General features: G+C 46.3%; 1 protein-coding gene across 1 annotated transcript in view; it reads right to left on the bottom strand.

Moving 5' to 3' along the window:
• Nucleotides 1–606: 606 nt before the first annotated feature.
• The window catches only part of ARK2C (arkadia (RNF111) C-terminal like ring finger ubiquitin ligase 2C), a 55,360-nt gene continuing 38,780 nt past the window's right edge, over nt 607–17,186 (bottom strand). Inside the window, exons 2-8 of the mRNA XM_064176591.1 lie at nt 16,375–16,684; nt 14,176–14,301; nt 9,585–9,714; nt 8,492–8,596; nt 7,231–7,326; nt 3,582–3,688; nt 607–1,796 (exon numbers count right to left, since the gene is read on the bottom strand). Coding sequence (XP_064032661.1) covers nt 1,679–1,796; nt 3,582–3,688; nt 7,231–7,326; nt 8,492–8,596; nt 9,585–9,714; nt 14,176–14,301; nt 16,375–16,684 — 992 coding nt within the window. The 3' untranslated portion in view covers nt 607–1,678. The remainder of the gene's footprint in view (nt 1,797–3,581; nt 3,689–7,230; nt 7,327–8,491; nt 8,597–9,584; nt 9,715–14,175; nt 14,302–16,374; nt 16,685–17,186) is intronic.

The following is a 17,186-nucleotide window of genomic DNA, read 5'->3' as shown; positions in this document are numbered from 1 at the left end:
GTTTCTGCTTGGGGGTCATTGCTTGGTTCCAGCAAAAGAGATGCTCAGAGGAGCCGGAAATCATTCACATGACATCAGCGATTTTAATATATAATGACTGCCACTAGTTACTAATTCCCCTTGCTCCTCTGTATCTCTTTTTTTTTTAATTCTCTTGTTTTAAAAAAAAAAAGGGGGGGGGGGATTAAAAAAAAAACCCACAGCAAAAACCTCCACCAAAACAACAACAAATTATCATAACCCAGAGTTTAGGGGGAAAAAAAATAGAGAGAGAGAAGAAAAAGGAAATGGTTTTTTGGTTGTGAATGTCAGTTCTCCAGAGGGTTTTTTAGCTCAGTCCCTGGGACTGGCCTGCTGAGGGCTTTATTTTGAAAGGAGCTTGGATTGCAACAACTCACTTCTTTAGGAACCACCTCCTAATTGTTTTGAGTGTTGATGCAAATAAGTTTTATTTTAATAACCACTCCATTCTCTGTATGGATACGATCTGAAGTCCATACACAAAAGCAGGCCAGTGCAGGTATACTTGCTTTGGGGGAGGGCCACAGCCCCTCCAAAAAAGCAGCACAGTTCCCTTCCACCTTGCCTTCCCTCTTCCAGGATGAAATGCTCGTGCCCCCAACAATGCCTTGTAAGCACTGGATTTTCTCTCATCCTATTAGCAGATGTGGTTTTGTGTGGGAGAGGAGTCAAAAGCATATGTCTCTCAGCACCTCTCCAATATTGTTGTAACCCCGAAGCACAGCTATAGGCACTGACTCAAATAATCATCATCTGGGACCAGTGCTGGCAGTCTCATAGCTGACAGGAGAAAGCATCATAGACAAGGGTGATCATGAAGACAGCCCTTCCTTGGATTTTGATACACCAAGCTACTTCATAATGACACAGTAAGCTACGAAACAGCATCTACTCCAATATTGTGCTCCTACAGAAACTGTCCAGCACAAGCAGATAAAGCAGGAATTAGTCTTCTGCCTATTGCTTCATTCATTTAATGCCTAAATTTTGTTTTGTTAAGCCTGCCTAAATTTGCAACACACTGTAAACGCAAGGAAAGGAAGCACGCGCGGCTGAGGCAAAGAGCGCAACCCTTCTGACTGTAAACAGGATTTTGCTTTTTCACCTCTTCATCCCCAAGGGTAGGAAACCTTGACTTTTGTATTCCCCATCTGCAATGTATTAATCAGGCACCAAAATAAGGAATCCATGAAAAAATATTTGGTGCAAATTAGGTAACAGCAACATGTCCACCACAAGATGAGTAGGGCATCAAACACAACATTTCTTAAGCTAACATGCTCCAGCTGCCATCCATAGAAATAGCTAAAGGACCCCTAACATGTTTCTACGTACTCGAGAGGTATATATACAATCCTCATGAAATGCAGGATTGACAGGCGAGACTACCACAGCTAGTTCCTTCATGTTCAACACTAAATCTTCTGCAGCACGGGGTCTCTGAGCTCCGGGAATGCCAGCTCCCTTTCACCGGGCCCGTATTCTGCATTATGTGCAATATCCCCTACCGCTAGATATGGTACTGCCACTCCTTCTCCCCACTAATGTGCCTGCAGACTTTTCCTCTCAATAAAATGGCTCAGAAGGCAAAAAATTTGCTGCAAGGGTTTATGGCCATATGACCTGGTAAGGAAAATGGTGTCTCCAGCCAGTTCTTTCAGCTGTCCGAGCCGAGCTGTGTTTCAATGTCCACTCTGCAGATTGGGCACTTCTTGCTGGTGGCCAGCCACTGGTCCACACACACTTGGTGGAAGAGATGCATACAAGGCAACCGCCTGCAGAGATAGAAGTACCACTGTGTTAGGATGGAAGAGGTCCAGGGTACCAAGAAGAAACAGAAGTCAGCAGCTAGGACTGCTTCAAACATGGAGAAGCATGGGTGCAGTGAAATCAGTGCTGTTTAGCTCCTAGAGCCTCCCCCAGGCATGCCAGTTCACATAAGGAAGTAGGTCTGAGACAGTGTCTTTCTTGGTTAAAAGCCTTTTAGAAAACCCCACACTTTCCTGTACTGAGTTGTTCTCATTATTGGTTAGCCTGGCTCCTGCTTTTTAGCCTTTCAGGAGTAATAGGTTTTGCTCCAAAGGTTCTTCATCATTGTATGTCATTAGCAGTCAGGTCTCATTAGCACAGGTGCTCCTACGCAGATGTCTGTTGTGCCTCAGGGATGTGGTTGCTTTTTGCCTACATCACCTTTGTCATCTCTTTGCACACCCAGAGGGGACCTGAACTACAAGGACCCACAGCAAGAGAATCAGAGTTTTATTCATAGTAGAAAGGCAATTAAAGGGTGAGGAGCAGGACCAGGTAGTGCAGCTGCACTGCCCACCTGCAGCTCCTTAGAATCATAGAATCAGGCAGGTTGGAAGAGACCTCCAAGATCATCCAGTCCAACCTAGCACCCAGCCCTAGCCAGTCAAATAGACCATGGCACTAAGTGCCTCATCCAGTCTCTTCTTGAACACCTCCAGGGACGGTGCCTCCACCACCTCCCTGGGCAGCCCATTCCAATGGGAAATCACTCTCTCTTGGAAAGAACTTCCTCCTAACATCCAGCCTAGACCTACCCCAGCACAACTTGAGTCTGTGTCCCCTTGTTCTGTTGCTGGTTGCCTGGGAGAAGAGGCCAACCCCCACCTGGCTACAATGTCCCTTCAGGTAGTTGTAGACAGCAATGAGGTCTGTCCTGAGCCTCCTCTTCTCCAGGCTAAACAGCCCCAGCTCCTTCAGCCTCTCCTCATAGGGTTTGTGTTCCAGGCCCCTCACCAGCTTTGTTGCTCTTCTCTGGACACGTTCCAGCACCTCAACATCTCTCTTGAATTGAGGGGCCCAGAGCTGGACACAGCACTCAAGGTGTGGCCTGACCAGTGCTGAGTACAAGGGAAGAATAACCTCCCTTGTCCTGCTGGCCACACTGCTCCTGATGCAGGCCAGGATGCCACTGGCTCTCTTTGCCAGCTGGGCACACTCCTTCAGCCCTTTGCAAATGCTTTTTCCATCCTCTGTCACAAGCACAGATGTGACCCAGCTGAGAACCTGGGGATGTCTGTGTGGGATAACTGGGGCTGTGCTGTTGGCTCAGGATGTCCTCCTGTGACTGTGTGGGCAGAGTAATCTCACTTATTCTACAATAAAGCAGTTCCACACTGGCCATAAACCAAACTCCACTGAGTTTCTCACCCATATTTCATTTTATTGTACTTCGGTCATCTGTCATGCTCAGACATCAATGTCCCTGAGCTTCAAATATCTGTCTGACACCCAGGACCCATCCTTCTCTGACACTTTTCCACCCAGCCCATTGGCACAATGTTGAAGCAGGTGATCCAGATCCAGGAGATACTATAAAACTTTGAACCTCCTGCTGCTGCAAAGCTCTTCTTACCTATAGCCCATACCAATATCCATCTAGATGGGATTCATTTTCCCATGTCCCACAGTAGCCCAAGTGAGTGTGTCAGGACAAGAACAAAGGCAATCCCCCTAGTGCATAGAGGCATTAATTCTAACAAATGCAGCTCAGGTGGCATCCAGAGCCTGAGCTGCAGATGAAAGCATTGTACCTGACATCTTCTCCATCTTCAAGCATGGATAAGCAGATTGTGCATTTCTCATCCATATCTGATTCCTCTCCATCCTCTTGCTCAGCCTTGGCCTCCTGTGGTCTTCTCTGTAGAAAAGTTAAAGATATGCTTTGGTTAAGGTTTGGGTTTCTAATGCTTGGATAGTTGCAGAATGGCTTTGTTTAACAGACAGATCTTCCAGTGTGTGGAAGCCAACCCAGAGAAAGCAGCCAGTGAGGTGCAGATGCCAGCAGCATGCTGCTGGCCAACATGTCTCCTCCTGGGGCTGGTGGTAATGGCCTAAGGAGCAACCTACTTTCTACATAGTTCCTTGCCATTTCCTTCATCCTGCCTGTAGTGAGGATGGCCCCATGGAGGCATTCTGCTGGAGGCTCAATGGCATGTGGAATCACCATTTTTAGGAAGGACAACCACTATGTCCCCTGCCAGCTTGGCTACTTGCTCCAGCCCCACACTGCATCAGGAGGGCCTTTCTGCCCTTTTTTCTCCTCCATTCCCCCTTGCTTTATTAGTATCAATTTTCTGTATCCACTGCAGATGTGTTCAGCAGCAGCTGACTCAATTCCAGATTGGGTAGTGCTGCCATGTCCTTGTTACTTGTCACTGCCCAGATGGAAATGAACATGTGGAATCACTGCATGTACCAGGAATTTTCCCATTTTCTATTTAGAGTGACCCAAACACATGGTAACCATCTCCTTACAGGCAGAAGATCAGCTCCAGCAGCAGAAACGTCTGTTGCAAAATGCCACAGAGCCAGTGCCCTTATGGCACAGAAAACAGGCAGTGCTACTTGCATGCAGAACAGGGTGGGTTTTAGGAGATAGCCAGATTATGCAGGAGAAAAATTAGAGAGGCTAAGGCCCAGCTAGAACTTAGGCTGCCACTTCTGTGAAAGATAATAAAAAGCACTTTTATAAATGTATCAATGCTAAAAAGAAGGGCAAGAAGAGCCTCCACTCCTTACTGGACCAGGAGGGGAACATTATAACTGATGACAAAGAAAAGGCTGAGGTCCTGAATGCCTTCTTTGCCTCAGTTTTCAACAGCAAGGAGGGAGGACCTCAGGGCAAGTGGCCTCTTGAACTGGGGGATGGGGTCAGGGAGCGGTGTGTTCCCCTGGAAATTCATGAAGAATTAGTTCAGGACCTGCTGAGCCATCTGGACACCCACAAGTCCATGGGACCAGATGGGATCCATCCCAGGGTGCTGAGAGAGCTGGCAGCTGAGCTGGCCAAGCCACTCTCCATCATGTTCCAGCAGTCCTGGCTCACTGGAGAGGTCCCAGGAGACTGGAAAATGGCCAACGTGGTCCCCATCCACAAGAAGGGTCGGATGGAGGAACCTGGGAACTACAGACCTGTCAGCCTGACCTCAGTGCCAGGGAAACTGATGGAGCAGGTTATCTTGGGGGTGATAAGAGCGCACCTGAGGGATGGCAAAGGGCTCAGGTCCAGCCAGTATGGGTTTAGGAAGGGCAGATCCTGCCTCTCCAACCTGATCTCCTTCTATGATCAGGTGACCCACTTGGTGGATGTGGGGAGGCCTGTGGATGTGGTCTATCTGGACTTCAGCAAGGCCTTTGACACTGTCCCCCACAGCAAACTGCTGGCTAAGCTGTCAGCCCATGGCTTGGATGGCAACACTCTGTGCTGGGTTAGGAACTGGCTGGAGGGACGAGCCCAGAGAGTGGTGGTGAATGGTGCCACATCCAGCTGGCAGCCAGTCACTAGTGGTGTCCCTCAGGGATCAGTGCTGGGCCCCATCCTCTTTAACATCTTCATAGATGATCTGGATGAGGGCATGGAGTCAGTCATCAGCAAGTTTGCAGATGACACCAAGCTGGGGGCAGATGTGACTGGGTTGGAGGGCAGAAGGGCTCTGCAGCAGGACCTTGACCACCTGCACAGATGGGCAGAGTCCAATGGGATGGGGTTCAATAGCTCCAAGTGCAGGGTGCTGCACTTTGGCCACAACAACCCCATGCAGAGATACAGGCTGGGGTCGGAGTGGCTGGAGAGCAGCCAGACAGAGAGGGATCTGGGGGTGCTGATTGATACCCGCCTGAACATGAGCCAGCAGTGTGCCCAGGTGGCCAAGAGAGCCAGTGGCATCCTGGCCTGCATCAGGAATGGTGTGGTCAGCAGGAGCAGGGAGGTCATTCTGCCCCTGTACTCTGCACTGGTTAGACCACACCTTGAGTACTGTGTCCAGTTCTGGGCTCCCCAGTTTAGGAAGGGCATTGAGATGCTTGAGCGTGTCCAGAGAAGGGCGACGAGGCTGGTGAGAGGCCTTGAGCACAGCCCTACGAGGAGAGGCTGAGGGAGCTGGGATTGTTTAGCCTGGAGAAGAGGAGGCTCAGGGGTGACCTTATTGCTGTCTACAACTACCTGAGGGGTGGTTGTGGCCAGGAGGAGGTTGCTCTCTTCTCTCAGGTGGCCAGTACCAGAACAAGAGGACACAGCCTCAGGCTGTGCCAGGGGAGATTTAGGCTTGAGGTGAGGAGAAAGTTCTTCACTGAGAGAGTCATTGGACACTGGAATGGGCTGCCCGGGGAGGTGGTGGAGTCGCCGTCCCTGGGGCTGTTCAAGGCAGGATTGGACGTGGCACTTGGTGCCATGTTCTAGCCTTGAGCTCTGTGGTAAAGGGTTGGACTTGATGATCTGTGAGGTCTCTTCCAATCCTGATAATGCTGTGATACTGTGATACTGTGCATGCATGAAGCCTTCTTGGTGTGTGCACTTTCTTACCAAATGCGTAGAGGGGAAAATTGCTCCTGCTGAGTGGGAGAAGGTTGAGAATTGTGCTAGTCTGAAGCTAACTGGAATATTTTAGTGAGATAAATTAGATTATAGGCTATGAAAAGGAAACAGTCATGATGTCTACTTCACTCATAGGTTTGCTGAGTTGTATAAAAACAAGAGCAGTAAACATAGATAAGACAATGTATATATACGTGTGTGTGTGTGTATGTCTCTGTTGGAGCCTGTGCTTTCTCCATGGGCTGCTCCTGTGTAACTAACCCTTCTGCTTTGTAACCCCCCTTGCCTATCCTCCAACCTTACCTCAACCATAAGGCCAACTCTGGGATAAGGTAGAGGGGTGGAAAGAAGGTGGAAGGGTGGTTGAGAGTCCCTCCTGGGGACTCTGATTTCTGAGAGGGGTGCTGTGTTTCTGTATTACCTTTAACTTGTATATTTCTGTATACAGCTGTAAATATTGTAGATATCTTCTTGTATATTGTGCTAAGCTGTAAAAATAAAGCTTCATTCCTTAACTTCCATCTCGGCTGAGTCTAGTCTGGGTGATTTCATAAGAGTTGGGGGGGAGGTAACACCCAAACCATCACAAGAACCCTTTGAAACTGTGGCCCACAGCTTCCTAGCCTAGAAGTGAGAAACAGCCAGCTGAGAGCTTCACTGCCACTTTGGCCCAGGAGCCCAGCAAGATATTAAAGTACCAACTCTGGATTTTACATTTGTTCCCCCCATTTCATCCCTGAGGGTGCAGGTTTGCCAACCCTGAGAACTGCAACTCACCAAAGTCCTTTGTTCTGTCTGCTGCATGCCCACAAACTTTGGCCAACCAAGATGGGCCAGCAGCTGTGCCACACATTCATAGGGCTTACCTTCTTGTACTTGTGGGGGAAGGTGAACCTTTCAATGGTGTTCTGGACGGCACCCCGGCTCACACTTCCCAGCCTGTCCTCCAGCTGCAGCAGCTCCTGCACCACAGGAAAAATAACAAAGCACCATCAGCATTGTTTCTGAGGCTTGAGATCACATCACTCCAAATTACCTGTGAAGATCAAGGCTCTCTCCTGCCTCTCCCTCATTGGAAATGTCTGACTAGATTCAGTCATGTTTTAACAATTAATCTGAGCCCTGCCTTATGGATGAATAACTTAGCATTCAAGGCAGGCAGCAGATAAATGAACATCTAATATTTATCATAGCAACATAGAAACACAGAATGTTTTGGGTTGGAAAGGACCTTTAAAGGTCATCAGTTCCAATCTCACTGCAATGAGCAGGGACATCTTCTACTAGAGCAGGTTACTCAGACCTCTGTCCTACCTGACCTGGATTTTTTCCTAGGATGTGGCTTCTACCACAACTCTGGACAACCTATGCCACTGTTTCACCACCTCCAGTAAAAACAATTTCTTCCTTGTATCTAGTCTAAATCTTCCTTTTTTCAGTTTAAAACCATCACCCCTTGTCCTGTCACAACAGGCACTGCTGAAAAGATTGTCCTCATTTTTCTCACAGGCCTTCTTTAAGCAGTTAAATGCTCCAATGCACTCTTCCTGGAGCCTGTTTTTCTCCAGGATGAACAACCTCAACTCTCTCAATCCTTTCTCACAGGAGAGGTGTTCCAGCCCTCTGATCACTTCTGTGGCCTACTTTGGACATGCTCCATCAGATCCATGTCCTTCCCACGGAGAGAAATCCAGATCTGGACACAGCACTGTGGCTGGGATCTCACCAAAGCACAGAAAAGGGGCAGAATCACCTCCCTCTACCTGCTAATGACACTTTTGATGCAGCCTAGGATATGGTTTGCCTTCTGTGTTGCAGTTTGAGAAATTAGGGTGGAATTTGATCTCATTGTGACAAGCTGGGAGATAAAACCCTGCAGAACTGGAGCACTTTGATCACAGACATGAAAGGCAAGAGAGCCTATCCAAGCTAGACCCAGGCACCCTGGAATAAACCATCTTTTGCCAAACCCACTCAATCTTGTTGACTCCCAATTACTATTAAAATTGCTGCAAGACTCAATGCAACTTCCATGCCACAAAGCAGTCTTACAAGTTTGTGCTAGAGAGTGCACAGATTCCCAGCATTTAGAAATTTAGTAACGATTCCAGTCCCCAGGATATGTACCTCATAGCTCTCCCGCACAGCGGATGTGTGTCTGCTTGGGTTCAGTCCCTGAAGAGCAAGTAGCTGAAGCTGAGGATAAGGATAATTTCTGATTTCATGAACAACCTGTGAGAAGAGAGGAGAAGAAATAAAACCACTTCTACTTGCATGTGTATCCTGACTTGTATTTAGTGTTTTAGAAATTCAAAATGAGGGAGCAGGCTGACACCTGCCTCAGTGGAAGCTCTTCAGTAACCAAACAATGAGGTTTTACTAAATAGATCACCTATAAATGATAACCAAGAACAAGTGTTTCTTCTGGATAATCTGTTATAATGATTCCTGTTGCATCTGTAGCATTGCAGCGGCAAACACTCAGCATAGATTAGCTTTTAAAGATATTGTATTTTATTTAGTATCACAAGGGTGGATTTAGCTTCATCTAAGCTTTGATTTATTTTTTTTTAAGCCTTGCTATAACAGGTGCCAGGGTCTGACTATGGGCCTGAGTCAAAAATACCCTTGAGGGATTTCTGAGAACATTTTAAGGATTAGCAGTGCTTGGCATGGCTCATCTCCTACCCTAATAGGAGAAGGGTCAGAAAATTAGCCTAGTGAGCCCATCCTGTCATCAAAACCTCATCCCCATCTGTTCAAAAGGTCATGCAAAACTTCTACAGATGGCATCAAACTGATGTAGAGAATAATGCTGTGATGAAGGATGGTCCTAGGGATTGAGCCCGGGGACTGAAGTCACCTACTGTCAAAACTTCTGTATATAAAAAGCCCTGGGGTCCCATAGTTTATTACAATATTAGTAACATCATTGGTAATAACTTTTGCATCTCTCACATCCTGCCAAAGTTTTGCAGGCCAGCTCCTGAGCCCGGTGCTGCATGTGATGGATGGAATCTTTCCTGTGCAGCTGAGCTTTTCTTTCCTTTCTCCTACCAGAGTGCAATGATGCAGCATTATTCTTTCAGACGCTCCCTCCCACGGCCGGAGATAAGTGGGATTCACAGAAGACAGGTGATAGAAAGATAGCAGCCTTTATTTTGACTGCCTTCTGGCAGACAATGCATAAAACATTTCTCAGTAAAAGCGTTTCACTTACCATCTGTGTCGAGGATGTGCTTCTGGGGAAATGGTGCATCCGAGGTGTAGCTAAGTAATGCTGATAGGGTTGAGGGAGTGGACGGACCTGGAACTGGGTGTGAGTCAGTCCTGCATCAACACTGAGGTCCCTAGGGGCAAGAGGACGAAGACAAGGCTGTGATTGGCATGGCTTACAGCATGCTCACAGGGCAGCGTCTACTGGTGGGCTCTTAGCTAAGGAGTTCCTCAACCTAGGACAATGCTACTGCTTGGAAGGGATTTTCTTCCAGTTTGGGCAGTTTCCCACCAGGACAGCATAAAGGAGTGGCTGTTTTCATGACAGTTAGTATTTGTGTTAGCTGCAATCCAGAGGTGCACAGGTACAGCCTGCTATTTTCTCCAATTGTACTTAGGCTTGGCAGATCAACCTGGCCAGACAAGGTTCTGCTGTTCTGCCATCACCACAGACTACATTTTCCCTTGAATGGGTTTTTTTTTAGGAATAGAGAAAACTACTCTGGGGACACTCAGATGAACCATTCTGGGTAGTCATTCAGAGTCATCTAGGCACTGTTTGGGAGCTTTTTGATGTGCCTGTGTTCTCCTTCAAGGTCTTCCAGTCCCTGGGACTGTGTAAGAGAAGGACTACACCTCTCCTTAACCTAGCCTCAGGAAACTCCAGCATGGCTGTTTGTGCAGAAAATAAAAAGGTCTTAAGAATTTTCTGAATGAGACTGCTGTAAGAAAATGTGTCACACAACCAGCAGGCCAGTACCAATGAAACAGGGCATCATCAGTTGCCCCCATGCAGCATGACCTGGGCAAGCAGAGCTGGAGCTCATCTTTATGAGTCTGGGTATCTTCACTAGAAAAATCATAGAATCACAGAATGATCTGTGATGGAAGTGACATTATTCCAACCCTGCTGCCATGGGCAGGGACACCTTCCACTAGATCAGGTTGTTCAAAGTCCCATCCAATTCAGCTTTGAACACTTTAGGTATAGAACACCCACAACACATCTGGGCAACCTGTTCCAGAGCCTCATAGTAAAAAAATTCTTCCTTATATCTAATAAAAATCTCCCCTCTTTCAGTTTAAAACCACTATGCATCATCCTATACTACAGATTACCACAAAGAGTCCTTACACAATTTTTCTGCAGGCCTCCTTTTGGTACTGAAAAGAAGCTGCAAGGTCCAACTCTTTTCAGCCTGTCCTCACAGCAGAGGTGCAGCAGCCCCTCATCATGCTCAGATAGGCAGCAGCCCCTCATCATGCTCAGATAGGTTCATGTCTTCATTACACTGGGGCCCCCAGAGCTGGACAGAGTACTGAATTTGGAATTTTGTTAGTGCAGAGTAGATGAAAATATAACCCATCTGGGTTACAGGACATGGCATCACCAGCAAACAGCACAGTTCTGCCCCATTCCAGAGGCAGAGACAAACTGCAATCCCATCCCCGTGCCAAGTGGAGGGGCTGGGAGGAGACCTAAGGTCTGTAATTCAGTTTGCTGGTCCCTTGTCTCTTTGAAAGTCATTCACTTTATCATAAGTAGAAAAGCCAGTGCTCTAATAACCAGTGTCTTCACATTTGCCAGAGGAAAGCTAATTACAGCACAGAGGCAGCTTCCAATTTCAGCCTCAAACTTCCATTCTCCTGGAAAAAGGACAGCAGCAGTGAGTGCCATGGCTTGTTAGGAGCAACCCAGATGTGTCCTCCAGAAGCTCTGATACTGCTTTCACCCAGCAGCTGATAACAAACTTGAGGGGACAGTAAATACAGAAATCCTTTATCCAGAAGAGCCTGTGTACCAGGCAGCAACTCAAGTGCACTAGTACCCCGCTAATGAGGCACCTCAAATCCAATCAAAGCAAAGAGGGGGACTGTCTTCACTGACCCTGTGCTGGCCGTATGCTAGAGAGACAAAACCTGGCAAAGGATAAAACACAGCAAGTGAGTGTCGAGAACACAACTGGAAGAAGAGTTTGGAAGATTGGGCATTTTCCAGCTCCTATGTTACAATTTTGGAAGTTTACCCAATTGCTTCCTAGGTGGCTGAAAGGCTCAACTGGGAAAATCAGGAGGCTTTGGTTTCAGTTTCAGGGTGTCACTGGCCCGATGTGTAGCCCTGACCATTTCTTCTGTGCCTTCCCATGGTCCCTGTCTACCAAACAGGTGTGATAATGCAGAGAGGAGTGGTTTGAGGTTAAGGACTGAAAACATCTCTCAAAGTCAAATATGTTATTTACTTGCATGAGCAATTGCACTAACAGCACTGCTGAACTGTTCACCAATCCAATTTGAGCCTCAGAAGCAGATGTTGAGTCTCCTGAAGCAATGCCATGGATCTACAGAACATTCCAAAGCAGGCCACTGCATGGAACGGTATTTTCCCATGTTTTGGTACTGCATAAGCAAAGTACATTAGCTGAAGAAAACCAAAACCATCTGTATCATCTTCTAGCCTGTGCAATTTGATGCTGAGATATGAGGTTCAAGAGCTATGATGTTTATGATACACACAGGCTGCCAATAAGTAGAACTGAAAGATAAGGCTCCAGATGGCAAGGTGGATGGTCATCACCATAGCAGTATGCAGAAGACTATTGTGCTGGTTTCATCTGGGATAGAGTTATTTTCCTTTCTACTAGCTATTACAGAGCTGTGGTTTGGTTTTCATATAAGGATAACATTGATAATTTTACTTGTTCCTAAGTTGTGTTTATATTAAGTCAAGTTTTTCATGCGCTGCCAGATAGAAGACTGCAGGGATGCAAAAGTTAAGAGGTAACACATCCAGGACAGCTGACCCTAACTGGCCAAAAGGATATTCCATATCATATGGCATCATGCCCAGTATATAAACCGAGGGCAGCTGGCCAAGATGGACAGATTGCTGCTCGGGGACTGGCAGGGTATTAATCAGCAGGTGGTGAGCAACTGCATTGTACATCACTTGTCTTTCTTGTGGTTTAACTTCTTTTTTGTTATCTTTCTTTTCATTACTTCTATTACTACTCTACTGCCACTGCCATTATTTTTAGCACTACTACTGTTGTATTTTACTTAAATTATTAAACTGTTCTTCTCTCAGCTGACAAGTTTTACTAAATTTCAATGTTTTCTCCCATCTCACTGGAGAGGAAGGGGAGGAAAGAGTCAGGGTGCACAGCTGCTTGTTGGGGTTCAATCACAATAATGATTTAAGGAAGTCAATGGGAGGTTATTTATCCTTCAAGAGAAGATTCTAATTGAGGTTGGGCTATCTGAGAGGGCTGATGACCCTCAGAACTTCCTTCCATCCACATGTTCTGGGACAGAGCCTGCCATCTACCACCTCCAAGTGTCACTGCTGCTCATGTGGTGGTAACAAATTAGAAGGAAGTTTTTATCTTTGTCACTGGTCAAAGCTGTACTTGTGCCTCAAGAGAAAGTGAATCACCCAAATACACACATAGGGTATATAATTTCTGTCATCCTCACTCCTTAGTTTCTATAAGGTGATGGAGCAATACAGAGGGAGAAAAGATGCAGAAGGGGAAAGGATGCCGAAGGGGGATGTAAACAACGTTTTATCAGATCCTTCTAATGATTATAATCAAACACTCTGGCCAAAAGAGAGGTAAAAGTAATGGCTCTAGACAGATGGTACATGAACCACTTTGCAAACTGATCTGAACAGTGTCACACTGGTCAAATTCAGTTCACAGTGATGCCACTGATGGGAACATCTGAGAGAAAATGTCAGAAGGATCCAGGCATGTTTGCAGGTTGTGCATTACTATCCTGAAGGGGGGGAAAACAACTGTGTCAAAAGGGCTCCCTGTTTGCAGATTGAAGTACTCAGATGTTAGGAAATGCCATAATTAAGGTTTCCTGGGCTACCTTATTCCAGCCTCTTTCTCATATGCATTGTGATTGTCTCTAATTATGTGTTCATATGCCATTTTTTTCCATTCAGTGCAAAGAACTGACTTTTCTCATCTAACAAGCAGCTACTCAGAAGTATGTTCTTATCTTCTTATTCTTCCAAATAGGGCCCTGTATCTTATTAACTGGGCACTGCACTGAAAATGAAATGATCAATTCCCTGTTCATCTTTTTCAGGGTATCGAACATTACAGTGGGAGAATGATTAACAACTATTAAGTCATTCACAACACCCTGGAAGGAAGACCAGTGCAGCACTCCCAAATTTAGATCACAGAAAAAAGTTGTGGCCACTGCATTTCAAGTGCCTAGTGGACTGATGAAGGTCTGGTTCAGGTACAGACAGCTGTCTCTGGGGAAAAGGCATTGGCTGTGCCCTAAAATAGGAAAAAACCTTGTGAAAGATTGGCTCTTGGCAGCACTCTACATCCATGGATGGAGAGTTATGGGCAATATTGATGCCTCAATACACATGCATAAAAGCTTTAGCACCTACTCGTGGTCCTCTCAGGGATGAGCTTTCCCATTACACAGCTCCCACATTGTATCTGTTGAGCTTATTCACTAGCTTTCATGAAAGCATTGATATGTGGTGATATTCACTAACCCTTGCAGCCTCCTCAGGACTTTTCAAACATCTCATTCAATGCACTAATCATATGTAGAAGGCTTACCAGTCTGTGCCTTCAGCTAAATACCGAGGCTGGGTCCCCATGGGTTGTGGAGTTTGCAGTTGGTGGCTGAAGTCAAAGCTGGGGTGCAGGCGGTGAGGCTGAACAGACATGCGCTCCTGAGCCCGTCTGTGGGGAGAAGACCATGAGGAAAGTTAGCTGTATGGCAGATATGGGTACAGATGGCTCCTACTTTGAGCCTGTGTCAATAAATCAGCAGAAAACCCAAGGAGTTTTTCCTTGTTAATATGTGTCCAAGAGAAAAGAGTCCAGAGATGTGTCAGCAATGGCGGGAAGAGAAACCCAAAGCTATATCATTTACTTGAGGTCACCACAGACACAGCACAGGCCTCCACTCACCTCATGTGGCATCCACATACAGTCAGTTTACAGGTGATAAACTGATGGCAACATGGAAAGAAAAAGAACCCCAGCAACTCCTTTCTTAGTAGCTTTGTGTCATTTGCACTACTTTCTTTTTCTGCACTGTCAGCCCTGTATCCAACACACAAGACAAATCATGTCCCTGCTTCAGACACTATCCATTATCATAAAGCAGCTGCAGGTTGTCTCACCTCTCCACGAAGCCTGTAAACTCCTGGGGAACCTCATTCATAACAGGTTTACTCAGGAGTAACAGAAAGCAGAATTTACTCTCACTGCCTTTTGCCATCTCTCTGGGTGATGGACAGGCCAGGCTGGGTTCCAGCTTCTTCTCCCCCAGCTCTGCTGCCTTCGCAACAGGGATGAGGCACTGGTAGAATGTACATCAAGGTTGTTCTAGGGATCCAACTCTCTTCTCATGATTATTACCCTTTTGAACCACACATGAGAAGAGTATATGTTGCTTGATCAATGTCCACATTTGGAAATGTAGAAAGTGGATGTACAAGCCAGATTTGCACTAAACTCTTACCACCTACTCCTTGTCAAGTCCCTGCTTACAGCAGAGGCATCACAGAGCAAAGCTATGGGGAGCAGGGAACTCAGAATCTTCACTTTTGAAGGCACAATACAAATTCCCCTTACTCGGACTTCAAACCTCATAGCTATAGGGTTTCTGACACCCTCCCCCAATGCAGCTGTGCTTCCAGAAACAGGCTGTGGGATCAGGCAAAAGTTTCCTGCCCTTTTCCACATCACAACACATTTGCAAACATAACACTGACAGCATTTACCAAAGCAGCTTCTGTCTGGAATTGTGCTCCATGATTTCGTTTGAATTCAGCTTATGACTAAGAGCTAAACAATTCTATCATCAATGTCTTGCACATACTTGCTACCCAATTATTAACTAATCATTGATCCACCTAAAATCCAGCTTATGCAAAACAAAACAAGGATGAGAATACAAAATTTCTACACAGAAAGGGTAGAGAAAGAGTTTTCTGTCTGTAGCATTCTTTCCACGCAAAACATTACTGCAACAACTTATCCTCTGATTCTTGAAGCACAGGTACAACCTTCCTATATATAAATATATAACTTCCATATATTTCCAAAAAAAGCACTCCTCTTCTACATGCTACCTGAAGTCCTCTTGCAAGAAACATAATTGGGGCACAGCCAGGCATCCATTTGCACCTCTGCTGAGTTACAGGAATCCTCTCTGCAGTTGTGGAATCACAGAACGGTTTGGAAGCTTTGGAAGTGACCTCTAATGGTCATCTACTCCAAACACCAGAGTCATCACCCCAGTTTGAATTTAGGCATCTTCCCATGACTAAATGTACTGCAGGTCAAAGGCAATACATTCCCTCAAATTCCTAGGAAGTCTGCATAGCTACAGAGGAGCAAGCTCTTAATGTGTAAAACCTGACAGGATGGGTGGATACAATCTCTTACATGGTTTTGAAACAGCAGGTACAAGAAGGAAGCTCATGCATGCAATTTGTCACATTCTGTCATTCCAGACCGGTTGACTGCATTACCACTATGAGAGAGCCATCCTGTAGGTGAGCTTGGGGTGTACTATATGGTCACAATCCAGATCCCCATGGGAAAGACACACCAGTAGGTGCAACCTGCCCTGCAACTTCTCTTCTGCTGTATGTATTCTGGGTGTATACAAATGAACTTGTGAAGATAACCCAATGTTATCAGCAGGTACTGATATCATCACAGGTTTTGCAGAAGCAGCTTTGCTGAAGTGAGGCTGGTGTAGCTTGTCACTCTCCTTCAGGAAGAGTAAATCCCTCTTACCTGGGATGGGGCATGAGCCGGCGATGCTGTGCCTCAAGGAGCTGCTGCTGAAGGAGGTATTGCTGGTGAAGCGCCTGAGGTAGGAAGGAGGGTCCGGTCACATCCTGGAAGGGAAGGGCTGGTACTGGTGCCAGAGGTTGATGCAGGGCACCACTGTGCTGGTGCGCAGGAGTCATGTGAGGGGTGAGCCCCGGCTGGGGCTGCACCGCGTGAGGCAAGGTGAAGTCAGTGGAGAGCTGAGGCTGGGGACCCAGATGGAAGTGCCGGCAGGAGGTAGCATGGGGATGCTGAGATCTTTGAAAAGGAGCACCTGGAAGAGAAGAACGTGACTGTCATGAGGGCCAGCAGCAGTCAGCACACCCAAACTTGGTGGCTGCCTGTCCAGGGCAAGAGCTGAGCAAACAGCTGTTTCTCTCCTCTGCCAGAAGGGTTAAAAAGGAAAAAAAAAAGAGAGAGAGAACAAGTCAAGACCAATTACCTGGGAAAACATTTTTTTTGACTAACAATGTTTCTCCTCCAAAAAATATTGGATCCAAAATATAGCTTTGGGTTTGGAGTGACTTTTTGGACCCAGGTTGAAGTGCATACTGATGAAAACTGCTTCAGCTCATTTTTGTTTCCCTGTCTTAAAGATAAAAATAACAAAATTTCTAATATGGCTTATAGCAAGAAGACAAGGGGTAATGATTTTAAACTGAAAGAGAGAAGATTCAGGCTAGAGATAAGGGAGAATTATTTTACAATGAGGGTAGGGCAACTCTGGCACAGGTTGCTCAGAAAGGTGGTAGAGGCCTCATCCTTGAAAACATTCC

The sequence above is a fragment of the Pogoniulus pusillus genome, chromosome Z (genome assembly GCF_015220805.1).
Source record: "Pogoniulus pusillus isolate bPogPus1 chromosome Z, bPogPus1.pri, whole genome shotgun sequence".
Taxonomy (NCBI): Eukaryota; Metazoa; Chordata; class Aves; order Piciformes; family Lybiidae; genus Pogoniulus; species Pogoniulus pusillus.
The sequence above is the reverse complement of the archived record's forward strand: the minus strand, read 5'-3'. Positions and strand labels throughout refer to the sequence as shown.